At 40.8% G+C, this 26,041-nt stretch overlaps 1 protein-coding gene across 7 annotated transcripts in view; it reads left to right on the top strand.

The window, feature by feature from the left end:
- The window catches only part of SLC1A2 (solute carrier family 1 member 2), an 84,482-nt gene extending 62,229 nt beyond the window's left edge, over positions 1-22,253 (top strand). For 4 of the 7 annotated variants that reach the window (XM_040700888.2, XM_015286991.4, XM_046941660.1 and 1 more), the window contains 4 exons: positions 2,283-2,477; positions 5,084-5,218; positions 10,023-10,254; positions 13,265-22,253. In XM_040700888.2, coding sequence (XP_040556822.2) covers positions 2,283-2,477; positions 5,084-5,218; positions 10,023-10,254; positions 13,265-13,339 — 637 coding nt within the window. In that variant the 3' untranslated portion in view covers positions 13,340-22,253. Of the gene's footprint in view, positions 1-2,282; positions 2,478-5,083; positions 5,219-10,022; positions 12,232-13,264 lie in introns of those variants that run through there. The other 3 variants (NM_001397143.1, NM_001397144.1, NM_001012899.2) reach the window with 2 other exon arrangements.
- Positions 22,254-26,041: the final 3,788 nt, after the last annotated feature.

Below are 26,041 nucleotides of genomic sequence, written 5' to 3'. Positions count from 1 at the left end.
GTTATAGTGGTAGTAGAGATCTGTAGAGATGCCATAGGATTTATGTGTATCTGCTGATCTCAGTGAAGATTTCAGTGCATTCAAGCCCCTTTCCTTCAATTCTGTGGAGGACACAAGAGAGATCCTGGGAGCTCACAGCATAATAGGCTTAAACAGAATCTGGTTCACAAGCAGTGGCAACGAGTTACTATAATGCCCTCATTTTATTCTTTCATCCAATTTGACTGAGCAAGGGAACTTCAGTAAAAAAAAAAAAAAAAAAAAAAAAAAAAACAACAACTGAATATATTAGACTCCTATGCATTGTTAATGCACAGAATAAACTCTGCTTATGGAAGAACCTCAGTATTATGTTTTGAATTACTGTCCAGACGGATATGGACCAGTTCATAGCTCCACAGACAGGTGACCATGTTACGACAGTCACCATCATACAAGTCTAACCTGGTACCTCTGGAAGCTGCAAGTACTCCCTATACAGAGACCTATTGAGGCTCTTGGTTTGGTTGGGCTGAGGAACCATGGAAGGAGACTATTTACTGTGCTCTTTTAATAAAGAAACCTTGCCTCTGTGGTTTGCTAACCTGTCCTTGCTCATGGTGATAGAACTGGAGAGGGAAGATATTTATCTAGTCTCTACCTGCTGAGCCAGCCAGGGTATGTTACGACACTGTTAACATATGGCTGATGCACACTTTGGGCTTATGATCTGTTCTGTGAAAATAAAGGTAAGGTGGTAGTTGTATTTCAGAAGAAAAGTTATCAGACTGGGTTTTAATGTGTGTTAGTGAACTACACTCTGTTCTGTTCCTCTTTTAATAAGATATGGGAGTACCTTTACTGTAAAAGGCAAAGTGATGATGAAACTGACTTTAAAAGTGAAGTGCAAATATTGGTTAATGACTCACCATATCATTTCATCTTCTGCTATAAATATAACCAGTAGAGTAACATATGGGAGAACAATACATTGTTTTTAGAAAGTATGAATTCTCTCTGATTTGGCTAAAAACAGAGAATATCAAACATTCAATCAACTTCAATTAAAATAAATCATAAATGCAAGTATATATTTGTAAAGACTCTAGAACCAAATGACTAGTACTATGTATCTGGCTTATTGGCATCTGTTAAAAAAAATCTGTTAAAAAATCAATTGCAAAATCAATAGCATCCAGTGGTAATGGATGGATTTAAGTGTTGGAGTGACTCTGAAATTACAAGGCACTAGAAACGATATACTGTGAGTATTTTTCTGAAAAAATGTGCTGGGTCTTTACTCCTTTATAAGCAAACTAGTATTTTTGTAGGGGCAATGACACCAGCATCAGTGGTACGTGATAGTGAAGGCCTTTGAGAAATTCTGCCAACTCAGATGAAGAAAAGCAAACAAACCACAGCAGATGCTCTTCAACTGCTTCTGTATGAGACACCAATTAAAACGCATTTCTAAAGGTCAGGTTTGTTTTCAGAATGGCTTTTCAGGCAGCAACCAACTTCATTTAGTGGTGAACTTGACCTCAGAGATAATACGGAAAAGTGAGGAAACAAAACATGCTCCTGTGTGGGTTTCATACTTGTTGCAGCAAGTCCTTTGCCTGAGGCAGGCAGACGTGCAAGGGAAGGGAAGACATTTACATATACAGGGAAGGAGTATGTTCTGTTTTCAAGAGTATTTTTAGATGAACGTGTTTTATTTTGAACAAGTGCATAGGATAGCCCTACTGATTCCCACACAGCTAAGACACTACGGATCAGTGCAAGGAGCCCTCTTCCAGCCGTCTTGCACATCTTTTCTTAAACTCTGACCATGTTTGATATTCTTTCCTGTCTTCCACTGTCTGGGAGCTGCATGTGTTTTGTATATGTTTGCCTGCTTTTTTTTTTTTTAAATTCAATAATGCAGCATTGATCTCTCCCTTCAAAGTAAATTTATAATCAAATAAGTTAAGGATTTTTCCCTTTCCTTGTAATTCTGTTCATCAGAAAACACTGGGAACTGGCCTCTTTAAGCAAAATGTACGAAATAATTCATAATTGAGTCTGAAAGCTTCATCTACAATCTCTCAAGCGCTCATCCCTCCTGAAGTCAAGTTCATGCCCTGGCCTCAGTCCCACCTCCAGCTAAATGTAGCTTTAATTGAAACAACGGCCAAAACTTGAATCAGAGATGAAAGTAGAAGCTGAAAGTAAACAAACTGCAGAATTTCTGACCTTGCTTCTTTGTATATATGTTACATTAATATGACGTCTTCTTTACTTATTTGCTTTCTCTCCTTCAGTGCTGGAACACTACCTGTCACTTTCCGCTGTCTTGAGGAAAATCTAGGCATTGATAAGCGTGTAACAAGGTTTGTTCTTCCTGTTGGAGCAACTATTAACATGGATGGAACTGCCCTTTATGAAGCTGTGGCTGCCATTTTCATAGCACAGATGAATGGAATTGAGCTGGATGGAGGCCAAATAGTTACTGTGAGGTCAGTTCAAAATTACTGCAAGCTTTGTTTCTACAGACAGTAAAAGGTGAAGCTTTCACTTATCTGTCTTCTCAGTGGCTGAGATCCACTCTGAAACCCACAGATTTCTAATAATGGTATGCAAAAGAATGGCATATATGTAGGTCCTGGTTTTCTAGTGATGTTAATCTGTAATCTTTTGCAGCCTCAGTGCATTCTAGTGGTGTTTGTACAGTTCTGCTGTTGAAGATGCGCTATGAAAACTGCATTTTTTATTTTTATTTTTTTGTCCAATGCAGTGCCTTTTACTATAGAGGGATGCCTCAAGTGATACATGGGGCATTAACTTTCTAGAACGCATGTGTTTATATATATTGGAAGAGAAAAATATTCCTCAATGTTTATCTTCGGGGTTTTTTTTCGTTGTTTTTGTGTGTGTGTGTGTGTTTTTGGGGGGGTGGGGGGGGACACTTCTGTGAACAGCAAAACCAATGGACTCAATGTAAAAAATCCCGAGGGTGAGATTGCCTGCAGCATGATCTAGGTACTCTCAAACTTTTTCTCTCTAACCCAGAGAATGCTAGCTCTATTTTTTTTTATATCAGCTCTTCATATTAAGGACTATCTCTGGAAGAACAAAGGAAAGTACCCATTCAAAATGGATAAAAGTGATTCGGGATGGTTTACTGAAATGGAGTTTTAAGACCCATTAGATATGGTGACTCATAAGAAACAAAGGCAAAGTTATGACTGCTGCAGCTTTAGTTAATTTACAGTGGAAAACTTGATGAAGGCACCAGGCCTAACATTTTGAGTAGTTAAAATGTAAACCACAAATGAAGACTGCCAAGTATTCCTTCTTCCTGTAGTTTTCACCCACCCACCTTTCTTTTATTAAGCCCTTTTAACACTTAAGAAGTTTCTGAGTAGGGATATATAATTCTGTGTTCCTTACCCAGCTGTATTAGCAGCAGTTTTTCCATTTCTTGTCCTCCTGCCCAAGCCCCTAAAATAGTAAAAACAAGGTTTCTAAAATGTTCAGTACTGCTTCTAATGAAGACAAGTGATGTATTCAGGTCTAGCCTGATAAATGAGGACAGTAATTTCAGAGGTACCACTTCTAAAAAACAAATTAAGATCAGGGCAATTAAAGTCAGCTAAGCCCAAACCTGAGTTACACCTCGTCCCTCTTCTGAGGAACTGGCTCTAGCTCTGTCTGCTCACACCAGTTAAGGCTGTGGTCGTCACCTATGACTCACATTCGATAAGCAGTAGGCAACTTTGGACTATGTAGGAAAACTGTTAGTTCTCTTCACACAACAGAGCATTTCTGCTCCAATGTTACAAGAGCCTACCCTATATGACCCCTATCCTTCCAGCTGCCAGTACCAATGGGAAGTTACTAGATTTTTCCTGCCAAACCCAGAATGTGATACTGGGGATATTCAAATAACCTGGATGTAAATTCACAACGACCTTAATAGTCTTTGGCTAGTAATAGTTACTTCATATTGATCGTGCAGATGATATTGTCTTCAGGAGAGCGTGATCTCAGAAGTGATGGCTAAGCCAGACTGTTCAGACCTGAACAGTCTTCTTCCCCTGCAACCCTGTGCGTACTGCTATGAGAAGGCCAGCAAAGAGCCTCTCCTGGCAGAGCTTGGAAATGCTCTCTCACCAACTCAGGCTGGCAGTGCCTGAGGAGATGACACCACCTGCGGAGCCTGATGGCAGTGCAAAGCATCCTGCCTGCTGGAATCTGTCTGAGGTTTTGGAAGGCCAGGTTGCACTCTAACCCAGACACCTGATAAACACACTGTGGCCTGGGCTGTCCAGGTCAAATCCGGCCGTCTGGCAGGTCTAGATCAGGCTGACATCCTCACAGATTACTTCAATGACTAAGAGCCAAAGATTTTCCCCCAAAGACCTTCTTCTCCTACTTCTGTGTTGGTAGCACTTTCAGATTTGTTGGGTACACCCACAAAATTGCAACCATGTTATTTAAGTCTGTGCTCCGTTTTAAAAAGACAGGTACAATTCTATTTTTCTTTTTTCCCCTTTTTTTCTTTCTTCTGTCCTTTCTTTTCGTCTACTCTTTTCTTCTTTTTCTCTTTTTTTTTTTTCTATTTCTTTTTTTCTTCTTTTCCTTCCCCTTTGCCCCCTTTTTTTTCCTCCCTTTGGGTTGTTCTCTGACAACTTTACTTCACATTCTATGTAGTATTGTCCAATTATGCTATTTGTTGCAGTCTGTTTTGTGTTTTTACAGAGTTCAGTATTTGAAGCACTCATATGCACCTTATTGGTCTTCATCAGAAAAGAAAAGAGGCTAAAACAAGTACAATTTGTGAACCTATCAGAAAAATTCTGCATTTTCATCTACAGTGTTTTGTATCTAGGCTTGGTACATCACTGGCTTGCACTGCAGAAGTTTTACCAAGATTTCTGTTCTCCTATATTTGATAATAACCACTTTCTCTCAATCATTACCTCAAAATTCAGTCTTCAGATACCATGAATAAACATAAATGAACTGTCTAAGTGTAAGACCTTCCTACTGATCACATGAGTAAGCAACAAAAGTTCATGTTCCTCTTCCTGCTACTCCCATTTGATTTTTGTTTTTGCAGTTTGACTGCCACTCTTGCAAGTGTTGGAGCTGCCAGTATTCCCAGTGCTGGACTCGTCACTATGCTTCTCATCCTGACTGCAGTGGGTCTCCCTACCCAGGACATCAGTTTGCTTGTTGCTGTTGACTGGCTATTGTAAGTTGCGCTGTTTTCACTGCTCAATGCAGAAAAAGCAGTGAAGGAGTGCTTGCTTGTCTGTAGTGCTTTTCAGCTATTGATCGTAGAGAACTCCAAGAATCTCCTGTCACATGAAACAAAGGAGAAAATAGGCACGGATTTGATGAGGAAGGAAACACTGAAAGCACCTTCTCAGGTGGTAGAAATTGTTACAGAGCTAATAAGGTCTATTCTTGTGAGCAAAGGATCTTCTTGTAAGAAAGTGGGCCCAAGGATCATGCATTTTTGTCTTCTGAATGATGCCTCCCTATCACGGATAGCAGCACAGCGTGTTATGGTCAACGGCCATCTCTCCCCTGATATACTTGCATGTAGTAAAGATGTACGTTTCTATTGTTCCAGGAGATGTAAGTGTTCTACACTATTTGTGCATTTCCTCCTATGCTTGCAGTCGCAGCTGCTCATTTGTGGTGACTTTCAGTCCCAGGTACACTACTAAAACTATGCAAGAAGTAACAGCAATGTTGAGGATGTTAAGCTAAAACAGAAAATTATTTTCTCATAATTATCTCTTGGTTTACTGAGAAGAATTCAAGGTCTTCATCAATTCTCTGACATTTCTTCTATAGCGTATCTGTTATTACTCTCTTTTCACTAAGAGTTGTGAAGAATGGTGCGCAGCTCTAGATTCTGTTTCAAGGAAAACTGAAAGAGTTACAGCTTGAAAAAGCAGAGGAAAAAATTACTTACATATTTTATGTATAACTGAATATCATGATATCATGACTCAGAATGTCAAAGTAGGGCAGGGTTCAGTAGTCAGAGTGCAGCTGGCATAGAGAAAAATGTGATATTCTGTGGATTTTAATATATTTCTGAGGTCATGATTGAAAACAGGAAAGTGTTGTAGACATCTGCAGCTGGGAAGAAGGAAGCAAAGGGAGGTGCATACTCAATTTAAATCTGTTTTTACTGGCTCTCAAAGTGGGGCAAATAGGTAGGTTTCTGCAGCTGGTAGGAGGATGTGCAAAAGAAGCCTATGGTTTGTTTTTTTAGGGAAATGTCATTTAAAAATATTCCTGTGGACTGAGAAGCTCTGCCCAGACTAGCAAACCTCAGAGTCGTTAGTTACCAGCAGTTAAGAGCCAGCTGTACGTGTTGCATTTCAGGCTCAGTTTAGGTATCGTTACCTCTGGATTATCCAGCACTGCTTAGAGAAATAAAAGCATCTTGCTGTGGACCTGTAGCGGTGTTGAATGTAAGTATAGGAAGCAAGATTGAGAGAAAGTACTTCAGAAAGAAATATTTTATGGTATCTTTCCAAAATAAATGCCAATCAGAATAACCTTCCTGCACAGAACTTTGTTTTTGGATCCTTCTGGCCTAACAATCAGTTGTGCAACTCCAGAGTGGTTCAGAAGTGAAAGACAGAGGAAAGAGGGAAAGGAGATAAAAACTGAGATGAAAAGCTCTAGTGTTCTGACACTACTGCTGTGAAGTTAAGACAAAGTTTGCTGGTGAAGGTACTGTGCTAATTAGCATATGGCAAGGGCTAACAGCTTTGTTTTACCTCTTCCAGTGGTTGTGTTGAGGTGTAATGAGCTATGAAAAATAATGTTCCTTACATTGGAGATAGTAAAGAGAGGCATGCAAACCAACTTTTGAGCAGTCTGTTGGGCACACAAACCATATCTAAGAATATCTGAAACAATACATCTCAAAAACATATTTTCCTTACTTATGAACATTGCCTTCTTCCATTTCTTTGGATCATGGAATAAAACTACAGCAGTATTTATAACAGAATGCAGAAGAGAAAGTTAAGAAAATCTTTGAGGCATTATGAAAGCCACTTTTCTGGAACAAGTAGATATATTTTTTGGAATAGTTCCATTTATAGCAGTTGAATTCCAGTTAATGAAAGCTTTGCAGAAATGGCCTACTGTATGAGTTTTTCAATATTCCTGATGAAAGGAGCTATCATTTGATTTTACAATACCGCCATCATCTGAAACTGCAGTCTTACCAAAACCAGCTTTGCAAGATTTGGTCATGGTACAACACAAAACTGACTTTTGATGGGCTTTAAGCTTGGCACTTTTTCCTTCAAATAGAAGCCAAAAGGTTTCAGTATCGATTTCTTCTCAAGTCTCTCCAATATCTAAAGATTAGGTTGCTAAACTTTTCCCCCTCCCACGCATACATACAAAGTGAGCTCTTTCACCAGGCAAGTTTCCCAAGATTTCACAACTCTCACAGTTTTCTCAGTTTGAAACTAAGCACAACACAGCAGTGACATTTAATAGGACAGCAATTATATGCCAACAGCTGGAATGAAGCAAGCTTCTTTTGCTCCAGCTAAAAGCTGGCTTCTTTCCAAATGTGAGACTGACAAGCTTAACAAATATCATGGCACAACCTCAAATACAGTGATATTTTGCAGTGAGGAAAGAGGAATTAGAGAAAACGGGCTTAGGCAGCCAAGCTAGTATTTTACGCATCTACCTTTGTTCACTAACTCAGAAAAAGACTTGCTTGAGTTCTCCATGGCTTAGATTCAAATTCAGAACATTCAGACCTACTCTATATCTAGGCGTTATGAATAGGGAATCAAATGAATTGAATTAAACTGAAAAACACAGGAGCTCTTTTCTACAACAGCTAAGAGATAGGGCAAGCTAAACACGTCACCAGTTCTCTGTATTAGCAGGTTTGCTAAGATTTTAATCTTTCTAAAATATAGTAAGGTTTATATACAGGGTTTTCAAGCCTTCAGGGAGCTGGAGAACCTTTTTTTGCATACTAGCCTACTGTATATGTGCTATGACATTAATAACAAGAGGGCCTGCCTAATTCAGTTCCTCTTCTTTCTGTTCTTCACATCTACATCAGCAAGCTTCCAGTTCATATTTATGCCAGTTCATGGAAATTAGGCATTAATCCTTATCAGGTTTTTCAGAATCACATCCCAGCAATATCAAAGCACAGTCTTACCAAGTGTTGAGTTGGCTTTTGAGAGAGAACTCTGTCTTTCCTTTCCATTATTCCTCTCAGGGTCTGTTATGATCAACACAGAAGTAGTTATGTTGGGCAGGTGACTAGGCTGCAACTGTCCTATATTAATTTTGTTTTCAAAGTTCCAAGAAACTGGAATTATTTTGTTGGTTGTTTTTAACAAATGAGTAAAGTCAGTCTTCCTTCTTCTTGCGTGTTCTCTGACCCCAGAGAAGTCAGTGGCACTTTGCTGTTCATTTCTGACAGCTATGACTTTGCCTGTTTGGTTGTAAGAAAGTTTCTGGTCTACATCAGCTCACTTAGTAATGATCTGTAAGAGTGTGCATTTTGTATTACAGAATCTCTTGGCTACTAACATATGAATATGGGCTGACACATCTGCTCGAATGACCCATTCAGAATTTGAATCATGCCTCAGTTATATTTGTGTATTCTTTTCTCATTTTTTGGCAACGCTTATATTATCTCTCGCTTTTCTGGCATCAATGAAGCTTTTCAAAATCTAATGCTACTCATAGAAATAAAAATGAAGCCGAGGTTCTTGGAGCATTGTATGGGAGGGTTCAGTATATTTGATGGTCTTAATTAAAAGTAACACATTAGAAAGTAATTTTTTCCTATTCTGTCACTCTGACCAGGTTTGAAACAGTCTTCACAGGCATGGGGTGAGATCTGTAAAGCATTTCATTCATGTGAGGCAAAACTGGAAGGATGTTGTTGGTTTATTTGTTTTGGGTGGATTGTTAGACTTCTTATTTGGTTACTCAAACTTGGAGGGAGCTGCTTCAGCTCAGATATAACACCAGAACTATTAGCTCTTCACATCTAGGTGGCAAGTGTAAATGATTTCAAAATGTGCAGTGCAGCCTATCTGCAGTAGGAAAGGCAGCAGGAGCGCTCAGTCCTGCAGTTCTCTGTAAGACCATCTCCCTTTTTTGGGAGGTTTTGGGCAAAAGCCTGAAATGTGGGAAGATCCACAGCCATGACCTCACTGCTGACAGATAGAGTCGTGCTGTAAATAGGAGACAGGAGAAACGCATCCTGTCTGGGAAGTGCCAATGAGCATGCTTCTTTGTATTGGAGCACGTGGGCCTCTGCTGGCACCCTGTGCAGTGAGGGGCACTTGTTACTGACATACTGTCACAGGCTCATCATTCTGTAGGCCATGACCTGTATTTGGCTGGCTCATCCACTGTGTGCTGCCATACGGTAGTGTGGGCGGGCATGCTGCCATCTGACAGATGACCATCTGTAAAGATAGTGCCAGCAGAGGAGCTGTGATGGCCTGAGCCTCATGAAGACATTTCAGGCATTTCATCCCAGCAGTTTTCTCACTAAGAATAAGGGGAGGGGCTGTCTGTTAATCCATTTCAGCAATCACACACTTCATCAGATCCAAAATCCTTTTCTCTGACTGTTAAGTACCCTGATAAATCCAGATTAAACAAAGGGCAGTGATGTGAGTCTGGCACCCTGACTCTGAAACCTTCAGCTGCAGAAGCAGGCGCCAGGGAGATCTCAGCAAAGCACAGCTCTGCAGTTTGGCTGTGTCCTTGTGCAAGCTCTTTGCCAAAACCCATGAGAATGAGCAGCTGGGCCATGGGAGTTAGCACATCCTTCCTGCCTGAACACGTCCTCTTGAAAGGCAAGTTTTTTCAATTTCACTTGAAAGCTACCATCTTTCTATTCTAAAGATGCCATAAATCTTCTGAAATAAATGCAATAACTGCAACATCAACAGGGCTTTCAGGCCTGACTTTTTCTTCCTCTCATGCCATTCAGCCTCTGACTTTTGCTTCTTTTATAGGGACCGGATGAGAACATCAGTCAATGTAGTGGGGGATTCTTTTGGTGCTGGCATCGTCTACCACCTTTCCAAGGCAGAACTTGACAGCATTGATTCTCATCATAAAGAGCACGAAGACATTGAAATGACCAAGACTCAGTCTATCTATGACGACATGAAAAATCATAGGGAAAACAACTCAAACCAGTGTGTTTTTGCAGCTCACAACTCAGTCATAGTAGATGAGTGCAAGGTACCTTTCACATTTATGGATATTGAGACATGTATATAGCAGTGCATGCTTTATTTTATTTTATTTTTTAACCTGCATGTATTCTTGAAATTGTTCCGCAAATAACAATGTGACAACAAGCTCCATGAACCCCAGAATGAGTTTGAGCAGTTCAAAAGATGATTTTTGCACTCTTCTTAAAAGTTGTGGTTTGAGGAGAAAAATCATGTACATTGTTTACATATCAAAAGGCAAGATGCAGCGTATTATGGAATATGCCAAGACACAGAAAATATGGCATCACCTTCTGTGGACATTTACCTAATTTTCTTTGGCAACAGAGAACTTAATTGCCAACTTCAAATGAAGGGTATCTGCAATCCAAATACAGGTGTTGTCGTTTGCTGATTGCCTTCCATGATATGCTGTTCAGAGACGGACATATTGAATGCACTTTAGCATCTGAATGCTCCTGCACTCATACAGCATGCTTACGCTTTGCTTCCATCATTCCTGGATCATTAAGACACAGACATCATATTCTCTTTCTAATCCTTCTGTAACTAACATGGATTATTAATAGTGATAATAATGTAATGATCAGAGCAAAGTGAGCTTGAGAAACCCCACCGGCTGGTTGAAGGAGAAGACAGCTGTGGTGGTTAATGACTAGAAGTTTACAAAGCGCCCACCACTAGGACAGGGCAGTTTAGAATCAAGAGAGTTTTTAAATGAAAAGGAGGAGAAAGAAACTGTAACAAGCTAGAACTTTTAATTTCTTTTGAAATTAAAAATCTTTTGAAAAATTATTATTATTTTTAATTTATTTCTCTAATCTGATCCTCTACATTGTCTTTTTAGATAAATTTTAGATAATGCCAGGCCCAACCTGAATTTCTAGCGGACAACGTAATATTGAATTCAGGAAAACAAAACAAACAAACAAAATACAACAAACAATGAAAAAAGAAGGAATTTACTTGAAAAGAAGTATCTCAAGATTTTTTTTTATTAACTTCTTTCAAAACTATTTATGTTGGAGAATATTCTGATTTCAGTGAGTTTAAGACAAATACAGCTAGCATGGATCATTCTGAATCAGGTTGATGGAGCTGAATACTGAAAATGTAATCTCCTTTCCATCTCTCAGAGATCCATGCCAAGCTAGAAGGTAGTCGCCCTTTGATACAGTATTTACTGTGCTTTCTTTTCTCCTTCAGTGTCTCTTCTGATTCCCATCAGTTGAGTTATTGTTTTACCTCAAAGACGTGGGCTCATGGTGCAGTATAACATCCTATGTACGCTCTTTAGTAGAAATCTGGGACCAGTGACTTATGAAGTATTTTGCCCTTTTTTTTTTTTTAATTGTTTTATGGGATCTCACTTTGCACTTTTAAATTCATGAACAGAGCCAGGGTTTACTGGATTGGGCATAAGACTGACTTTGAGTGGGTCACTTGTCTGTCTGCAAGCTGCCAAAAGGATGTGGTGTTACTGTCCAGTTTATAAGCTGTGAATATATCGTGACATTTGCAAAGCACATGGATGTTGAAGTGGCCTACTGCTCCTAAGTGTTAGAGTATCGAAAGCAACAGAGTATAGGATTTGGGGATTCAAAATAGCTGTTTGTTAAATCTAAAAAGACTTCTCTTCATCCTGTCAAATGTACTGGTGGAGTGAAAAGTTCACTGCAACTCTGGTCAGAGTTTTAAAAAGCTAATCTGCTAGCATGTGCTTTCTATTTACATTCTGTAGTGTATTCCATGTATAGTACTACTAGTTTATAATTTTGCATGGTCAATGTACATTTTTAATAAGTAGTGTACCTTTACGTGGGGGTAGAGTGGATGTTACTGCATGATGTTTTTGTATTTTTTTATTATCACATTTCACATGAATGACTTGATGTGATTTTAATGTCTGAATAAGCTGTTCATTCCTGTACTTGCATGTTTTCCCCTTTCATTATCTAAGAAAAAGCTTGACTTTATTTCAAAATCAGTGCATTTTGTCATGTTTCCATGTCCCAATGCTTCCACGCATCCAGTTTATCCAGCATGGGGAATTTCATCTCTGTCTTTAAGTTTTCATTTGAAGCTGAGGATGTTATTTTACAAGGTAAGTTAGGAAAGATTAAGCTATCCGTTCCACATTAAAAGAAAGGTTCTCTCACAGTTATAAATATCTAGATCATTTTTATAAAGTTAAACCAACATTTTACCTTTTTTTTCTTCATTTTTTTTTGAAGTCATTTGTCTGGAGCTACCTGTATTGAAGCATGGGTTTATTTGTACTTCTTTCTGGGATGCAACCTATTGGCCAGTGTTCACTGTGAATTGGTAGATCACTGTAGGTCTTCTACCATGCTATAAAATAAACAAAATATAGCACAGATCTTTATGGGCAAGAGTGATGTGCTGTAATTTGTGTGAGACAAAAATAGCATTACTATGGATTTCTGGTCTGACTATAGGCATAAAGTTTCACTACACTATAAGAAGTAGTGATACAATGAACAATGCTATCACAGCGTATTTTTGCTCCTTTTCTTTGAAGGTGGTGTAATTGTAGGTGAGACTATAGATACATACCTATGATTATTCTGGCCTTGTACATTTTTTTGTATCCTTGCATCAGCTATCTTGCTCTGTGAGGGAGTTACTTGCTACTAAAAAAGTACAACTTTCTAAATCAATACAAACAAAGAAATCTGTTGTTTAAATAACCCAGAAAAATGTATAGACGATAGAACTATAACCTGAAGCAGTTATTAAAAACAGAACTACAACAAAGGCCAAGAAGATAGGAAACATTTTTTCTACTGCTAGTGTTTTCTTGTCAGCATATAAAACTAATAGGAGTCTCACTATTTGTGAGTGCTGTGAATTCTGAATAAATATATTTTACATATATAATAAGACATGGTGTATCTAGTTCCTGTAAATATCATGATCTTCCTTATAAAAGTCATGACTTTTCTTGTCAAAGTGCCTTGGCCTTTAAGTCAGTTGTTGATGATAATTACTTGCAGGTAACACTGGCAACCAATGGCAAATCCGCAGACATCAATGTTGTTGAAGAAGAGCCTTGGAAACGTGAAAACTAAGGGAAGAGATTCCCAGCTCCATCTTTAATAAGTCCTGAAGCTTTCTTCTGGTAAAAGATATCACGATTAAGGAAGACTTCTCTCTCTCTCTCTCTCTCTCTTTTTTTTTTTTTTTTTTTAACATCTACAGTTTCTGCTTACTTAATTTCTTAACTGAAACTCAGCAAAGATCTCATATAGCCAATGTAGTGTCTTTGCCAAACAATGATCCACAACCATCTGTCTCCCTTGTGTTACTGTTTGGACAATGCAGCTGAAGAATACCCCATGCAGTGTGATGTGTTCTCACCTGCCTTCCCATTCATTCAAGACGCAGAGAATGTAAATGTTGCAAAATGGAAAGATCATGATGCCAGTACGGCTCACTGCAGGGACTCAGGGTCACAAATAGTTACAGAAAAATATAACTTCATGCAGGCCTTCTAGTGTTTCAATGACTCTTGTGGCATAATTGATCTAGTTAGCACTGTATGGCTGAAACAGCTTTTGACAGTGTCCATAAAGTTTTCTATTTGTTACAATAATAATAAGCTCCTGACATGGGAAGCACTGAATTTTTGTGCCTAGTTGTACTTCAAACAGAACTGAGATCCAGGGGCAAGATTAATATGTGGAAGTCAATAAATTATCCCGGACCTTTTCTTAGATCAGTGCAATTAATAGTTGGCATTAAGACCTTAGATTTGCATGTGCATGCAATGTATTTTTATCAGCTGTCCAGGGCAGGTGCCACCCCCATTTTATTAGGTCACATTTTATTGTGACCACAGTGCATCACATAATACAAGGCGGTATGATTGCAGGGGTGATAATTCCTAAATCCATGCCAGCTGTATAGAATACAGAGCACCATGGGCTCAATTATGTCATTCTTAATCAAAGTAGGTAGCACCTTACTATTCACCCTACTCTGCTGATGTCAGAGCGAGTCTTCATGGGGAAGGGGCTACTCAAATAAAGTACTACTGAATGTGAGCAAGGATGTCATGACTGGGTACTTGATAATGCTCTGTAAGCAAATTCTGAGTATACTATACTAAGTAATTGGGAGGTTTTGAATGTAACCATCAGTGGCATTTGGCATGAAGTGTGTGTCTTCCAAGCATGTCAACATGTCAGAGAATGGCTAAATACTGAAATTATTACTAAGCCAAATTCCTGGTTAAGGTTACTAGAATTTGGCCATGGTTTGGACTGATGAAGAATAAGCTAGAGTTATAGGATTTAGACCAATGCGTTGAATATACTTCTGTTTTTCTCTCTTTTGCAGAGTAATGATTCATATAAATCTCTGTCAGAAAAATGTTTCTTAGAGCACATGACATCCGCATTAGAAAGATGGTGTTTTGTCAACATACTATAGCTTATTCATCCTATCAGAAGAAATTGCAGTCAAAATAATCACCTTGTGTTTTTAAAGGTGCTTGTTAATAATCTGCAATTTTGATACTCTGGTGAATGCCTCTCTACTGCTAACAATGTTATATAGCAAAGCTGAGCCAGGTGGGCCCTGTGAGGCTGTACCCACAGAGTGGGACCTGTGCAGGGTCTGGGGGAACTCTCAGAGGTTCTCAGGTATGGTGAGCTTAGAAATGGCAGAGAAAAGAGCTGAAACATTTAGAGACATGGGCCACTCAGCATCTGTGCTAAAGACCTGTTGTAGGTGTAAGCAGAAGTTGTGTGTTTAACTGTGGAGTGGTATTTGGCTCTATAGAAGCTATTAGAATATAAATATAATGTGCTTTCGCTCCTCTGCATTCATATAAAGACCTCTGAAAAGGATGCACACGTTCTTAATAATGTGCAAGTCAAAGATCACTGTTGGAGCATCCCTTGTCATGCATTCGTTGATGTGGAATATATTTTTTTGTCCTTGTATTTTGTTCTCACAACTCATCACAATGATCCTAAGCAAGTCTGCCTGAATAATCTAGCAAGTATAGAACGACTGTGAGTTCTGTAGGCCTCTAACACGCATTAGAGGTGGATACCTTTTCCAGAGGTCTTGTGAATCATCTTAAGGATTTTTTTTTGTGATATACAGAACAGTAGAATATCCAGAGAAGTGGTAGGTGGGTGGTCTTCTCTTTTCTTTGGTCACTGACATCAAAATAACCAGAACTAACCTTCAGTTGCTGCTTCTCTGAATAAATAAGAGAACCAATGGGAATACTTTAAGAATAAAGTGTGTTTGTGTTGGCAAGGGAAGGAAGCAGAAGGTCACTGACTTCGCTCTGTTTGTGTTGAACGGGATGTCTGGGTATTAAGTTTGTCTCGGGACTGGGGCCCTAGTCTGCAGGTGAAGACAATGTTACTTGTGGATTAAGTGCTGGAGATGAGCCTGGGGAGGCCTGCAGGTGCCTCAGAGCCTTCCCTCCTCTGAGGGTGCAGGCTTGTGTTGCGAGCAGCTTGCTACTACTGGAGTGACAGGCCTGCCTGAGGGCGACGCCATATTTGTGGCTGGTTAGGGCAGTGGCAACCAAGGGGCAGCACCTGGCAGCCCGGCCCAGAGGCCTGCTCTTAGCAGCAGCCACAGCAACCGTGGGTCTTGCGAGTGACTTTGGAAAACCAGTCCGTAGACTTGTAGCTGTATTTTGAAAGTGTTTGGTGGTTGGAAATGAAAAGGGATGGCAGCAATGTGTGACTGGGCAGCTCCTCAAAATTGCATATTGAGAAACACTTACAATGTGCTTACGCATATCCGCTTGGGACGTGCTGTCTTTTGAAGAGTGATTCTTCAGATGGAGACTAGGGGAGGAAGGAATGAGATGCTAGAGAAACTCCACCCACACAAGGGAAAATAAATTTGGGCCTTCTGACAGGACTGGAATAGCAGGCTGTGATTTTAAAATAGTGATTTTATAGGTACAGTAACTCAGGGATGTTTCAAGAAATAATTGCAATCGCATTTCTCTACTTAAATGTGGATGTGGAAGAAGGAGAAATGTTGTTTTTGGTAAACTTCTCTGCTTTTACCCTAGCTGAATATTTAATATAGTGTTGCTCCAGCACAGCACTGCGTTTAACCATCAAAAGCTTTCCATTTTGCTGGGAAAATGTAACTCACTCTTGGCTTGCGTTTCTCGGTTTGCTCATTCCACATGAGGCTGGGTTGCTACTTAACTAAATAAACAGAAACTAACCCAGGGACTCGCCACTTCAGCTAATGCAAGTTCACATTTCAGCAGGCAGAGCTGACCACTGACCACTCTCTTTTTAGTTTCACTAGAAGGTGTTGATGAATACATTTGCATGTGGTAAATCTTTTGTGTTTGTTTCCAGGGCTGGGGTGGCAGTGTTAAAAGAAAAGCACACTAGAAAGTGATTAGCGTTCCAGGAGCTGCATGGAGGAATTAACGTTTCTTTCCAATGCTCACCCTGCGTGCTCCTCTGTCAGCTCCCTGTTTGCAGCTGTGATACCCTTTGCCCTCTGCATTGCTGACAGTGCAGTGGGCACATGGAGAAGTCCAAACCAGGTGAAGAGTCAGTTAATTGCATGCTTAATTACATACTTATGCCTTTACTTTGTGCATTTGCTGCTGAAGCTAGGTCAGCATTCTCTTGATATCCATTCATTGAAACTGAAGCACACCACACACTAAAGCTAAAGAAGGGGAAAGCTTTCCTGCAGAGTTTTTTCTCCATTTCTTCCCTTAGAAAACAAAGGCTGCACCAGCACTGTGAGAAACACACGTGGCTCTTACGCAGGGAGATGCTTTAGATAGGTAGGGGACAAGCCATGTGAGCCATGATGTGAAGTGCGCTTCTTCCATTTGAATTGGTGAGAAACTCGTTACGTCTTTGAAAAACTATGTTTGCTGTAGTAAAACCTGTGCCGGCAATGTTCTGGCTGCGTGAAAGTTCCACTGAAATCCAGGGGAATCACGGGCTTCCAGGAAAGGTCAAGTCTCTTCCTGTCTCTGCTAAGTACTGAGGGATTTCACAATCCCATCAGAGGCAACAGTCTTCGTCTGCTGCTTAAGACGAAGGTAATTCTCACACTCTCAAAGTTTCTGTTAAGATGCTTCTTTTTTTTCCTAATTATACTACAAGTCCAACAGTGAGTTTAAAACTCAGCACATAAATAAGGATCACTGTCATTAAGGTGTTGGTTTTTTCTGTCCTTTCCCTGAGATACAGCTAACCTTCATTTCTTTCTCAAAGCACATGGAATTCCACGTGCCACTTTAAAAGCTGTGGATAGTATGGATTTCTGATTTGTTTTCCAGCACTGCCAGGCCCATTGCATTTCTGGTAGCTGATACTCAGAAGAGCAGACTGTTCATATGAGAAACCGCAGCAGCAGTGTTTGAGCAAATTTATTCTGGCAACTGCCTGGATTGTCTTTGTTTCCTCGCCTTCTCTTGTGTTGTTGCAGCCTTGTTGTAGCAACACAGCAGTGATCGCACAAATCCCCCCAAACACAGGCAGTATTAAATCTTACCTCTGACAGTCGCTTCTGTAAATAAGTTTTAAAAGGCTCTGAGCTTTAGTACCAGGCTCAGAGAAATGCTTTTGTGGAGACATAAGGTATAACTGTTTCTCATTTCAGTAGCTCCATTAGTCTATTCTTATTGCTGCATTTGAATTAATTTACAGAAGGCTAAATAAGGGCACTTTATAAAAATGTACTGTAATATTAGTCTGTTATGAGCCAGAGACTACCCTCGATTTTATTACTGTGACTTGTAAGGACACCATTAAGATATTTTTCATAGTAATCATAGTAGTGGTGTAGCTCACCTCAGCTGTTGTTGTGCTTGCTTCCCTGCATAGGACTGTGTGGGCAGTCCTTCTCCCACTAGAAAATACTCTCTGAATGAAGAGTGATTTTTTTTTCTCCAATCACATCGATGACTTTGAGGGAAAAATATTTACCCAATTTCCATTGACTGAATAACCGAAAATAGAGGATGGCATTGAGTATTGGGGGGGAAAGGAATTACAACGCTGAAGTGTCAAAAGAGGGCAGTTCAGCTTTACCACCTTATTTTTAAGTGTTATGTTCTAGTTCAAAATTTACCTAAAACAATGTATTAAGTTCATTTTCCTTTGAAAGTCATTGATCTTACCTCCCCGCAGACAGCTTTCCATAAGCCTCAGAAAAGCCCAGGCTCCAGTTCTGCATGGCTACGGCAGGACTCATTGCTTTATGCTGTACAAGGAGTGCCTCCCTCATTTTTTCCTCCTAATCATGTCTGATATTAAATTGAAATCTGCTGCTATGAATGAGCTGAACTGCTGATGCCCAGGTGCTGATAATTCCCTTTCTCTTATGAGCGTGCTCCCTGGCACAGGGCTCTGGATAACCATCCCTCAGCTGTGCCCACCATCCCAGCAATATCTCCCCTGGATGGGGGAGGCTCGGTGGCTTCCCAGTACTGAGTCAATACAAATGCTGATGGGCAAGGTGGTTGTGCTTTTGCAGCTAGCATTTTTACAAAAAACCCATACTCTGAACATGAAAAAATCCTAGAGCATATGACTGAGCCACTGAGTAGGTCTCTACTAGCCCAAGATGGAAATAGCCAACAAACTAACACGGGATTTGAAGAAGCAGGAAGACTTGTGAGATTTCTTGCTTCACCCAAAACTTGATCCCCTTTCATCTCTATCAGTGTTTTGCTATAGAGCCAATGCTGCTGGATGCCACAGCATCCAATCCTTCTAGTATGATTTTTCTAAATTCAGGAGCCCTGCAATTGTTTTAGTGACGCTTTGTGGCGTACACCGTTACATGAAGGGAAACTGTCATAGACAGCATCGCACAACCTGGATCGTCTGGTACCTGTATATCGTCATGTACATAAATAGGGTAGTCTGCAGGGATTTTTGTATCTTTCTTTTCTATTTCTTTTCTACAGTTTTTAAAAGACTGTGTGCAAAGTGTGTTTACAAATTGATTTTGCAGTCGGTATTGTAGATCGTGGCACGTCCATTATGATGTTATGCATGGGCTTGTGAGTCCTTGTGTGCTACAGGTTGTCCTTAAAGACAATTGCATACATTCCCACCCAACATATCCTGCCACTTTCTTAAATATAGCCCATTTCCCATGATCCGGTGTGAACTGTAGCTTGTAGAATGCATGAGAAAAAGCTGTGTATGTGTTTATATTGTTAAATACACTATACTCAGTACTGATTCAGCTATTAATATACGCTTTAGGGGTTTGTACTTGTTCTCTGGAAACTACAGTGTAGACTGAACTAAATTACCTAGTATCTGTAATTTACAGACTCTAATATTTTCTTACAATATTTTCTATATGACCATGTATGATAGGAGGGTAGTCCTTTAAAGGTTATCTTAGAACAAAACCAGTTTTCTCATAACATTTAGGATCAATGAAATATTTCTGTGATACGTTTAGTGATGAATTATAAACAAAGCACAAAATGCAAGAAGCAAATACGAATTTCAAGATGTCCTTAAATGCTGCAGTTCATTATGGAACAATGTTATAATAATAACCTGAACAATCTTCTAGATTGACTGTCTTGGGCAATCGCCCCTCGTTTTCGTCATTTTTCCCTGTGTTACCTTTGCCAAATCCTGCAGATTTTTCTTAGGACCTGATCACATATAACTGACTGACTCACTCAGACTACTGATTAAAGAAAACTGGACATCTAGGTAGGCAAAAAATAGGTACCCGGTCCATCGTACTACAGTGCAATGTACATGAGTTCAGCCTGCAGAAAGACTTCATGACTTGGCCACCTATCTTTGCCTTCCTGAAAGGGGACCAACAAAACCACCATGGGACCAATGCAATTGGGTAGCATCCATAGAAATACCTCCTGCTTTCTTATGTCTTTAAAGAGATCAGACACTACATGTTTTGACTAGGACAAGTGGAATTTTTTTCTCTTTTACTGCTGTCTGTTCCCATTAGACAAATACCTGTTGGCATTAAGGCCGTGGCTACAATTAGTTTTATTTACCGAACAAAGAACTGTTTGGAAGGGAATAAAAGAAAATTAATATAAGTATTAATAACAATTGTATCACATGTAGTTTTCTTTATGGCCAGCTAGCTCCTTGACTGTGATTCAAAGCAATCACATTGAATAGCAAATACTGCTGTTCCAGTGTAACTGATACCGGCTCTCTCTCCACTTATTCAGAACTCTGTGGGGCCGTGTTATTCTGCTGAGGTTTTGGAGACTAAATTTCTAGTAGATAGACATGTAGGAAGTGTGTTATGTACCCTTATATTATAATCTCTTCCTTGTACTTTAAATCACTTGTACCAGGTATTAATAAGAACTGCAGGTAGAATAGTTCTAATAGCTGTAAAACTTTATCGTTACCAGTTTTGACATTTTGTTGAAGCATGATGTCCAGTGCCTCTCTGCACTTAGTGTAGATAATGTAGCTATCGATGTGTAATTTCAGTGAAATGGTGTGTACAGTATGGGTAGTGGTGCATTAATTTAATTTAATTGGTCATTGTGTATTGAGCCACAGTAGGAAATTAGGCTGACTTTCAAAATTCTGTTCTACTTTTGGGTTTTGTTCTTCTGTCTGGCTTCGTTTTCCTTCTGGCCATTCAACTGAGTTTCAGAGCTTAGTAGCTGCTTTATCGGTTGATTATGGACTATCCTGTTCTGATAACATTCAGAATAATGTATGCAGCCAACTTATTGTAAATATGTTGTTCTAGTTTTCAGCTCTCTAACTGGCATGGTACGTGTCAGTACCTGCATGCGTGTGTTTCCCTGGTAGTGAGAGAAAGTGATGCCAGCATCAATGTGCTGCCTCATGAGTGCACTTGTTATGACACTAAGAACTAATGCACGCATGGAGTGATTCGGTTTTTTTTGTTTTGTTTTCTTCTTGTTTGCTTGACATGTTGGGACTCTAGCACCAGAAGTTCAGTAAGTCACTGTTGAAATTAGCACAATGAGCAAGGGGAAAACTAATCCTTCCTGCTAGGTGCCCTCTCTGCTACTTGTGCAGCGTGTGACTCATGGGCATAGATCCACTGCTTCTGACATTGTTTGAAAAGGATATTGATAGGAAAATATGCTGGAAAATACTGCTGGAAATAAGTGCAGAGCTGAGTGCTTCTTGAACCACTGTGGTTGAAGTCCAGGGGACTGTTTTTTACAAGAAGTACGTCTGATCATACAGCAGACACATGAACTTTGTATTCAGTGGCAAAATTCTTCAGAAATAGGAGCTATGATTGAGATCTGTAAGAAGGTGACTTTTCTGGGGCGGAAGCTGAAGGTGGTTCTGAAAGAGTTTGGGTGGGAAAGCAAACAAAAGCTGGTTCATGCCTGAGGTACCTGAGCCTGGTTCTCATAAATGTGTTCTTGCCCCATTAAGTGGAAAGTGATCAAAATCAAGTCCCAAAGCACAGGAAGTATCCTTCTTGATGAGTCCTCCTACGGTGTTTCAGTGTGAATCACAGTGCACGGAGCAGCGCACCGCCTGCTCCTGCTGCTGATACCTTTTGCCTCCTCTTAAAAGTGGGGGAGAGTCACAAGATGGAATATTTTCATATGTTTCACCTGAAAGGAAAAAAAAGCAATAGGAGTGGGATTGGTTCTTTTTGTTACTCTCAAAAAGTTCCCCAGATTTTGAAACATACTGTACAGTAACTAGAGCACACTTTATTAACTAATGAATGCAGACGATAAAATTTCTCCCAACTCCGGGCTCTGTTCTTGTATATTGTAGCTGGAATGCTTTGTAGACTAAGTCTATTTTTGTAGTTCAGATCTTTACACTTATCTGTAGTCATTTGGTTTTAATGCTTTCTTACGGTGTGAACTGAATTCTGTAACTTTCATGTATAAAACAAACTGGACATTCTTTCTATACTGGAAATAGTTGCGAATATAGTATTTCACTAAGTGTTGTACCTCTTCTGTATATATCATCAATAAATGTTGATTCATAATTTTCCTGCCTTATATCTGTGAGTTTTGCTCTCAGCTCGGGCTGAATACTGGCATGATTTGGGTAGGAGTTTAGATAAAGCAGACGGATGGATGAGAGAAGCTGAGAGATGCAGGAGGGGCAGAAGGTGGACCTGGGTTTGCCAATGCGCCAGAAATCCGCCCTCTGAGCTGTATACTCCAAATGTGCCTGGGTGCCGGCTGCAGCTGAGCTGATTTGCCATGAAGTCCAGAATCTCCTTACTGCAGTGAAGTCTAAAGCAGCCTTGGCAATGAAGGCTGGAGGAGGAGAAAGAAATGTTAGAAGAGTAGGAAGATGCGATAGTTGGTTGCAGTTGCTTTAAAAACCTGCTTTACACCTCTGTGTGTCTGAGCCACGCACTGCCAGAGGAAGGATGTTACCACATCCGGGCCTGGCCCTGTTCTCATACACTGCTGCCATAATGACTCCAGTCTCTTTAGCACTCACTATTTTCCATCTCTTGCATACTCACAAAGCACTGGTCATACTGAGAGCCACTTCTTTACTTCTTCTCAGATGTGAAAGTAAAAGAGATGAGATTTGAGGGCTACTAGACCTCAAACAGCCTCCTCTGTTGTATTGGTGCCTGTAAACAAGACGAGGTTGTGAAAGAAACAGGTGGCCCCAACGTGCCATGCCTAAGCAGGGGAACAGCATTAAAAATAACCTCTAGGCAGGCTGGCGGTCACCCCTGCACCAAGCACTCACAGGGCTGGAGAGGACCAGCCAGGTTTGGGGCTGCTGTGCTGAGGGGGAGCGAGGGCGGCCATGTGGGGCCTGCTGGCACCGGGCCCTGCCACAGAGCAGTGTGCAGCCACAAGGGAAACAGGAAGGAAGTGAGATTGTACTCAGTATCAGGCCATGCAGCCACAGTGATGTTAGCGGGGCAGAAAGGTTCTGCAGTGATAAGCAAAGGACGTCACCAGTGACAGATAGCAAAGCTGGCAGCTGCCTACTGGAACCCACGGGGTGGGAGAGCGGAGGAACCAGATCCCCCCAGCCTCAGGACAGGTGTTCAAGCAAGCAGCCCAGGGCCTGCCCTTCACAGTGCTGCAGTGCTGCTCATCCATGGCTGAACTGAACAGAGAGTGCATCCTCCATTCTCGTTTGTGAGACTGATCCACATGGTGCCGGGGTCTTCCCGCCTCATGCTCCCACAGCCCACAGGCACCAGGTGAGAGGTACTGCTGTAGAGGTGTCCCAGAAAGAGGAGGATGGCTCCAAACCGTGAAAAGAGAGCAGCTGAGGGAATTCACCCACAAATTCACTGAGTGGTTTCACACGCGTTGCCAGGATTACCTGAATTGCCAGCACTAAACAAACTTTCAGCTTACCATTACAAACAATTTTTGAATGTGCGTGCGGAGAATGCTCCAGAAAGGCTCAGTGAGCAAAGCCCTCACCTTTGCAGAAAGGCAGCACAAAGCCAACCCTATGAGCCGTGCCTGAGCTCTGCTTCTGCCACGTGAAGGGCACGTAACCAGCATGCAGGCTCTGTGCCTGCCTCTGCACGGGGACCTTCACCCCTTGTGAACAAAGGAACACTGTGGTTTTGAGTCACTAGCTGAACAAACAAGCGTCCTCACCTAGAGTGTATTTCAGGCTTTCTCTTGACAAGTGAAATAAACAATAACTAGAAAACGAACCACAAAAGAAGTGCAAGGAAGTTCCACTATAAACCTGTCCCCACTGGTGAATCTGACAGCCCACCGCTGCAAAGCAAAATATGCCAAATGGTGGTGGTGACTGCAAGGCTGACTTTGCAGGAGTGGAGGAGCTGTGCTGCAGCCAGCTATCCTGATCTGTGGGCACTTGTCATGGCTTTGGAGGGCTCATCTTAGAGAAACTCATCCTATAGGCTCAAGCTGCAATCTGCTGGCAGCTGTCTCTGCGCTGGCTACGGAGAGTGTGCTGATAGCGATCAGCAGCCCCCAGACAGGTGCTTCTTATTAACAAGGACAGGCTGATAAAAAATGGTGAGTATAAACTGAGACGTAGATCTGATCTCTGGGCAAAACATACCCAGTTTGTTACTGCTTGTTCTGAGTAAAATGAAAGCATGGAGTCTCATACATGCAAAGAAAATGTGGTCGATGAACATTATCTAAGCTTTTTTTTTTTTTTTTTTTTTTTTGGATTAAGCCAGGAAAAAGAATAGGCTTTTGAGAACATGGTGCCAAAACACAGATGTAGACCCACGACTGCAAAGTAAATTCAGATTTAAGGCTAAAACTCGGCTGTAACCAAACCATTTATGCACTGCAAAATGGGCTTTCAAGGTTGACACCATCCTAGCAAAATGGCCCAAGGCTTTCAGACACGAGGTGCAAACTTACAGTCTCTGGTTGAAAGTGCCTTCTTGTTTCTTCCTCTCTTCTTTCTGTTTTGGAGTTTGAAGGATGTCAGGACTAACTTGGCAGCCACCAAGCCCTTTTGGTGAGTAGAGCCACCACTGTCTCTGAACCGTATGCTGGCTTCCCAGTGCCGCCTACGTGCCCCCAACTTCAGCTGTGTCGTTGGCATTGCAATGCAGCCACCCGCCTCAATCCAGCACCAGAATGAAGCTGCTGTTGAGCTGCAGTCTGTTCAGTGGGTGCTATGGAGGGAGACTTTTTTTACTCACAGTGTAAAAAATGTTTTAGAATTTTCTGACGGATACACTTAAAATTATGTTGGATCCTGTTTGACTTGATAAGCCCTATTTTCCTCTAAATTTCCATGTTTTTTTTTTTGTTTGTTTGTTTTGTTTAACAGGAAATAATTTACTTTTAATAATATCACAGTACAAATAGAAAGCTGTATTATATATTAGGTATCTCCCCCTTCCCCCCCCCCCCCCCCCCCCCGAAAAGTAATCTATCAATCAGATATATTAAAAGTATCTAAACTATGTCTGTTACTGAAACAAAATACATTTCTCATTTGACGGCCTTTGTGCACCTGTTTTGACCCATAGCATCATCATTTTCATGTCTTTCTTCTGAAAGAGAACACAAAACTAATGATATTAACATCAAAGTTCAATGCACAACATAGAATGTACGAACATGAGTTTCAACTCTCCACTTATTCATCCCAACCCCTTTTGCCTATAGAGTACCAAGATTTAATAAGAAGCATGCAAACCCTTGAAGCTGTAGCTCAGGCAAAACCTTTCTGTTGGATCCATTCAGGCAAAACTGAAAGAAAACTGTGTTTAAAGCATGTATAAAGCTTTCACTGCTTCTTCTTTACCTGCACATGAACAACAACAGCTCCCTTGATGTCAGGGCATCTGCAGCTTTTCAAAAAACCATGCTGCAGCATAGCTGACCTGTGCAGACAGAAATCGACTAGAAATCTTGTTGCCCATCTGACTCCGGATGGGAGAGATGGGCAGACAGAAGACGAGGTGCTGTTAGTCACCTTTGTGAAGCTTGAGCTTCGCCTCTCATTTCCCACAGTCGGAGCTGGGTACTCTCAGCATGGCATTGGTGAGTACTGCAGCAACGTAGAAGAGTAATAGTGAGAAGTAATCTACCAGGGGAAAATTGGTCAAAAGCCATTTGCAAATCAGGTGGTGAATGCAGAAGGTGACCTGGAGGCGGGGGGGTTCACAGGAACAGGCTGAGACTTTTTCCCTTATCTGAAATGTGAAATCATTCAAATGCCAAAGTCCTGGGGATATTGGGGGACTTTCCCAGTCGGTGGCACAGAAATTTTACCCACTCTCCATTTTGTCTCCCAGTGACTGTACTCCTCCTTCACCGAACCCTCTGGAGTTCCCAC

This window comes from Gallus gallus, chromosome 5 (assembly GCF_016699485.2).
Source record: "Gallus gallus isolate bGalGal1 chromosome 5, bGalGal1.mat.broiler.GRCg7b, whole genome shotgun sequence".
NCBI classification, from domain to species: Eukaryota; Metazoa; Chordata; class Aves; order Galliformes; family Phasianidae; genus Gallus; species Gallus gallus.
The sequence above is the reverse complement of the archived record's forward strand: the minus strand, read 5'-3'. Positions and strand labels throughout refer to the sequence as shown.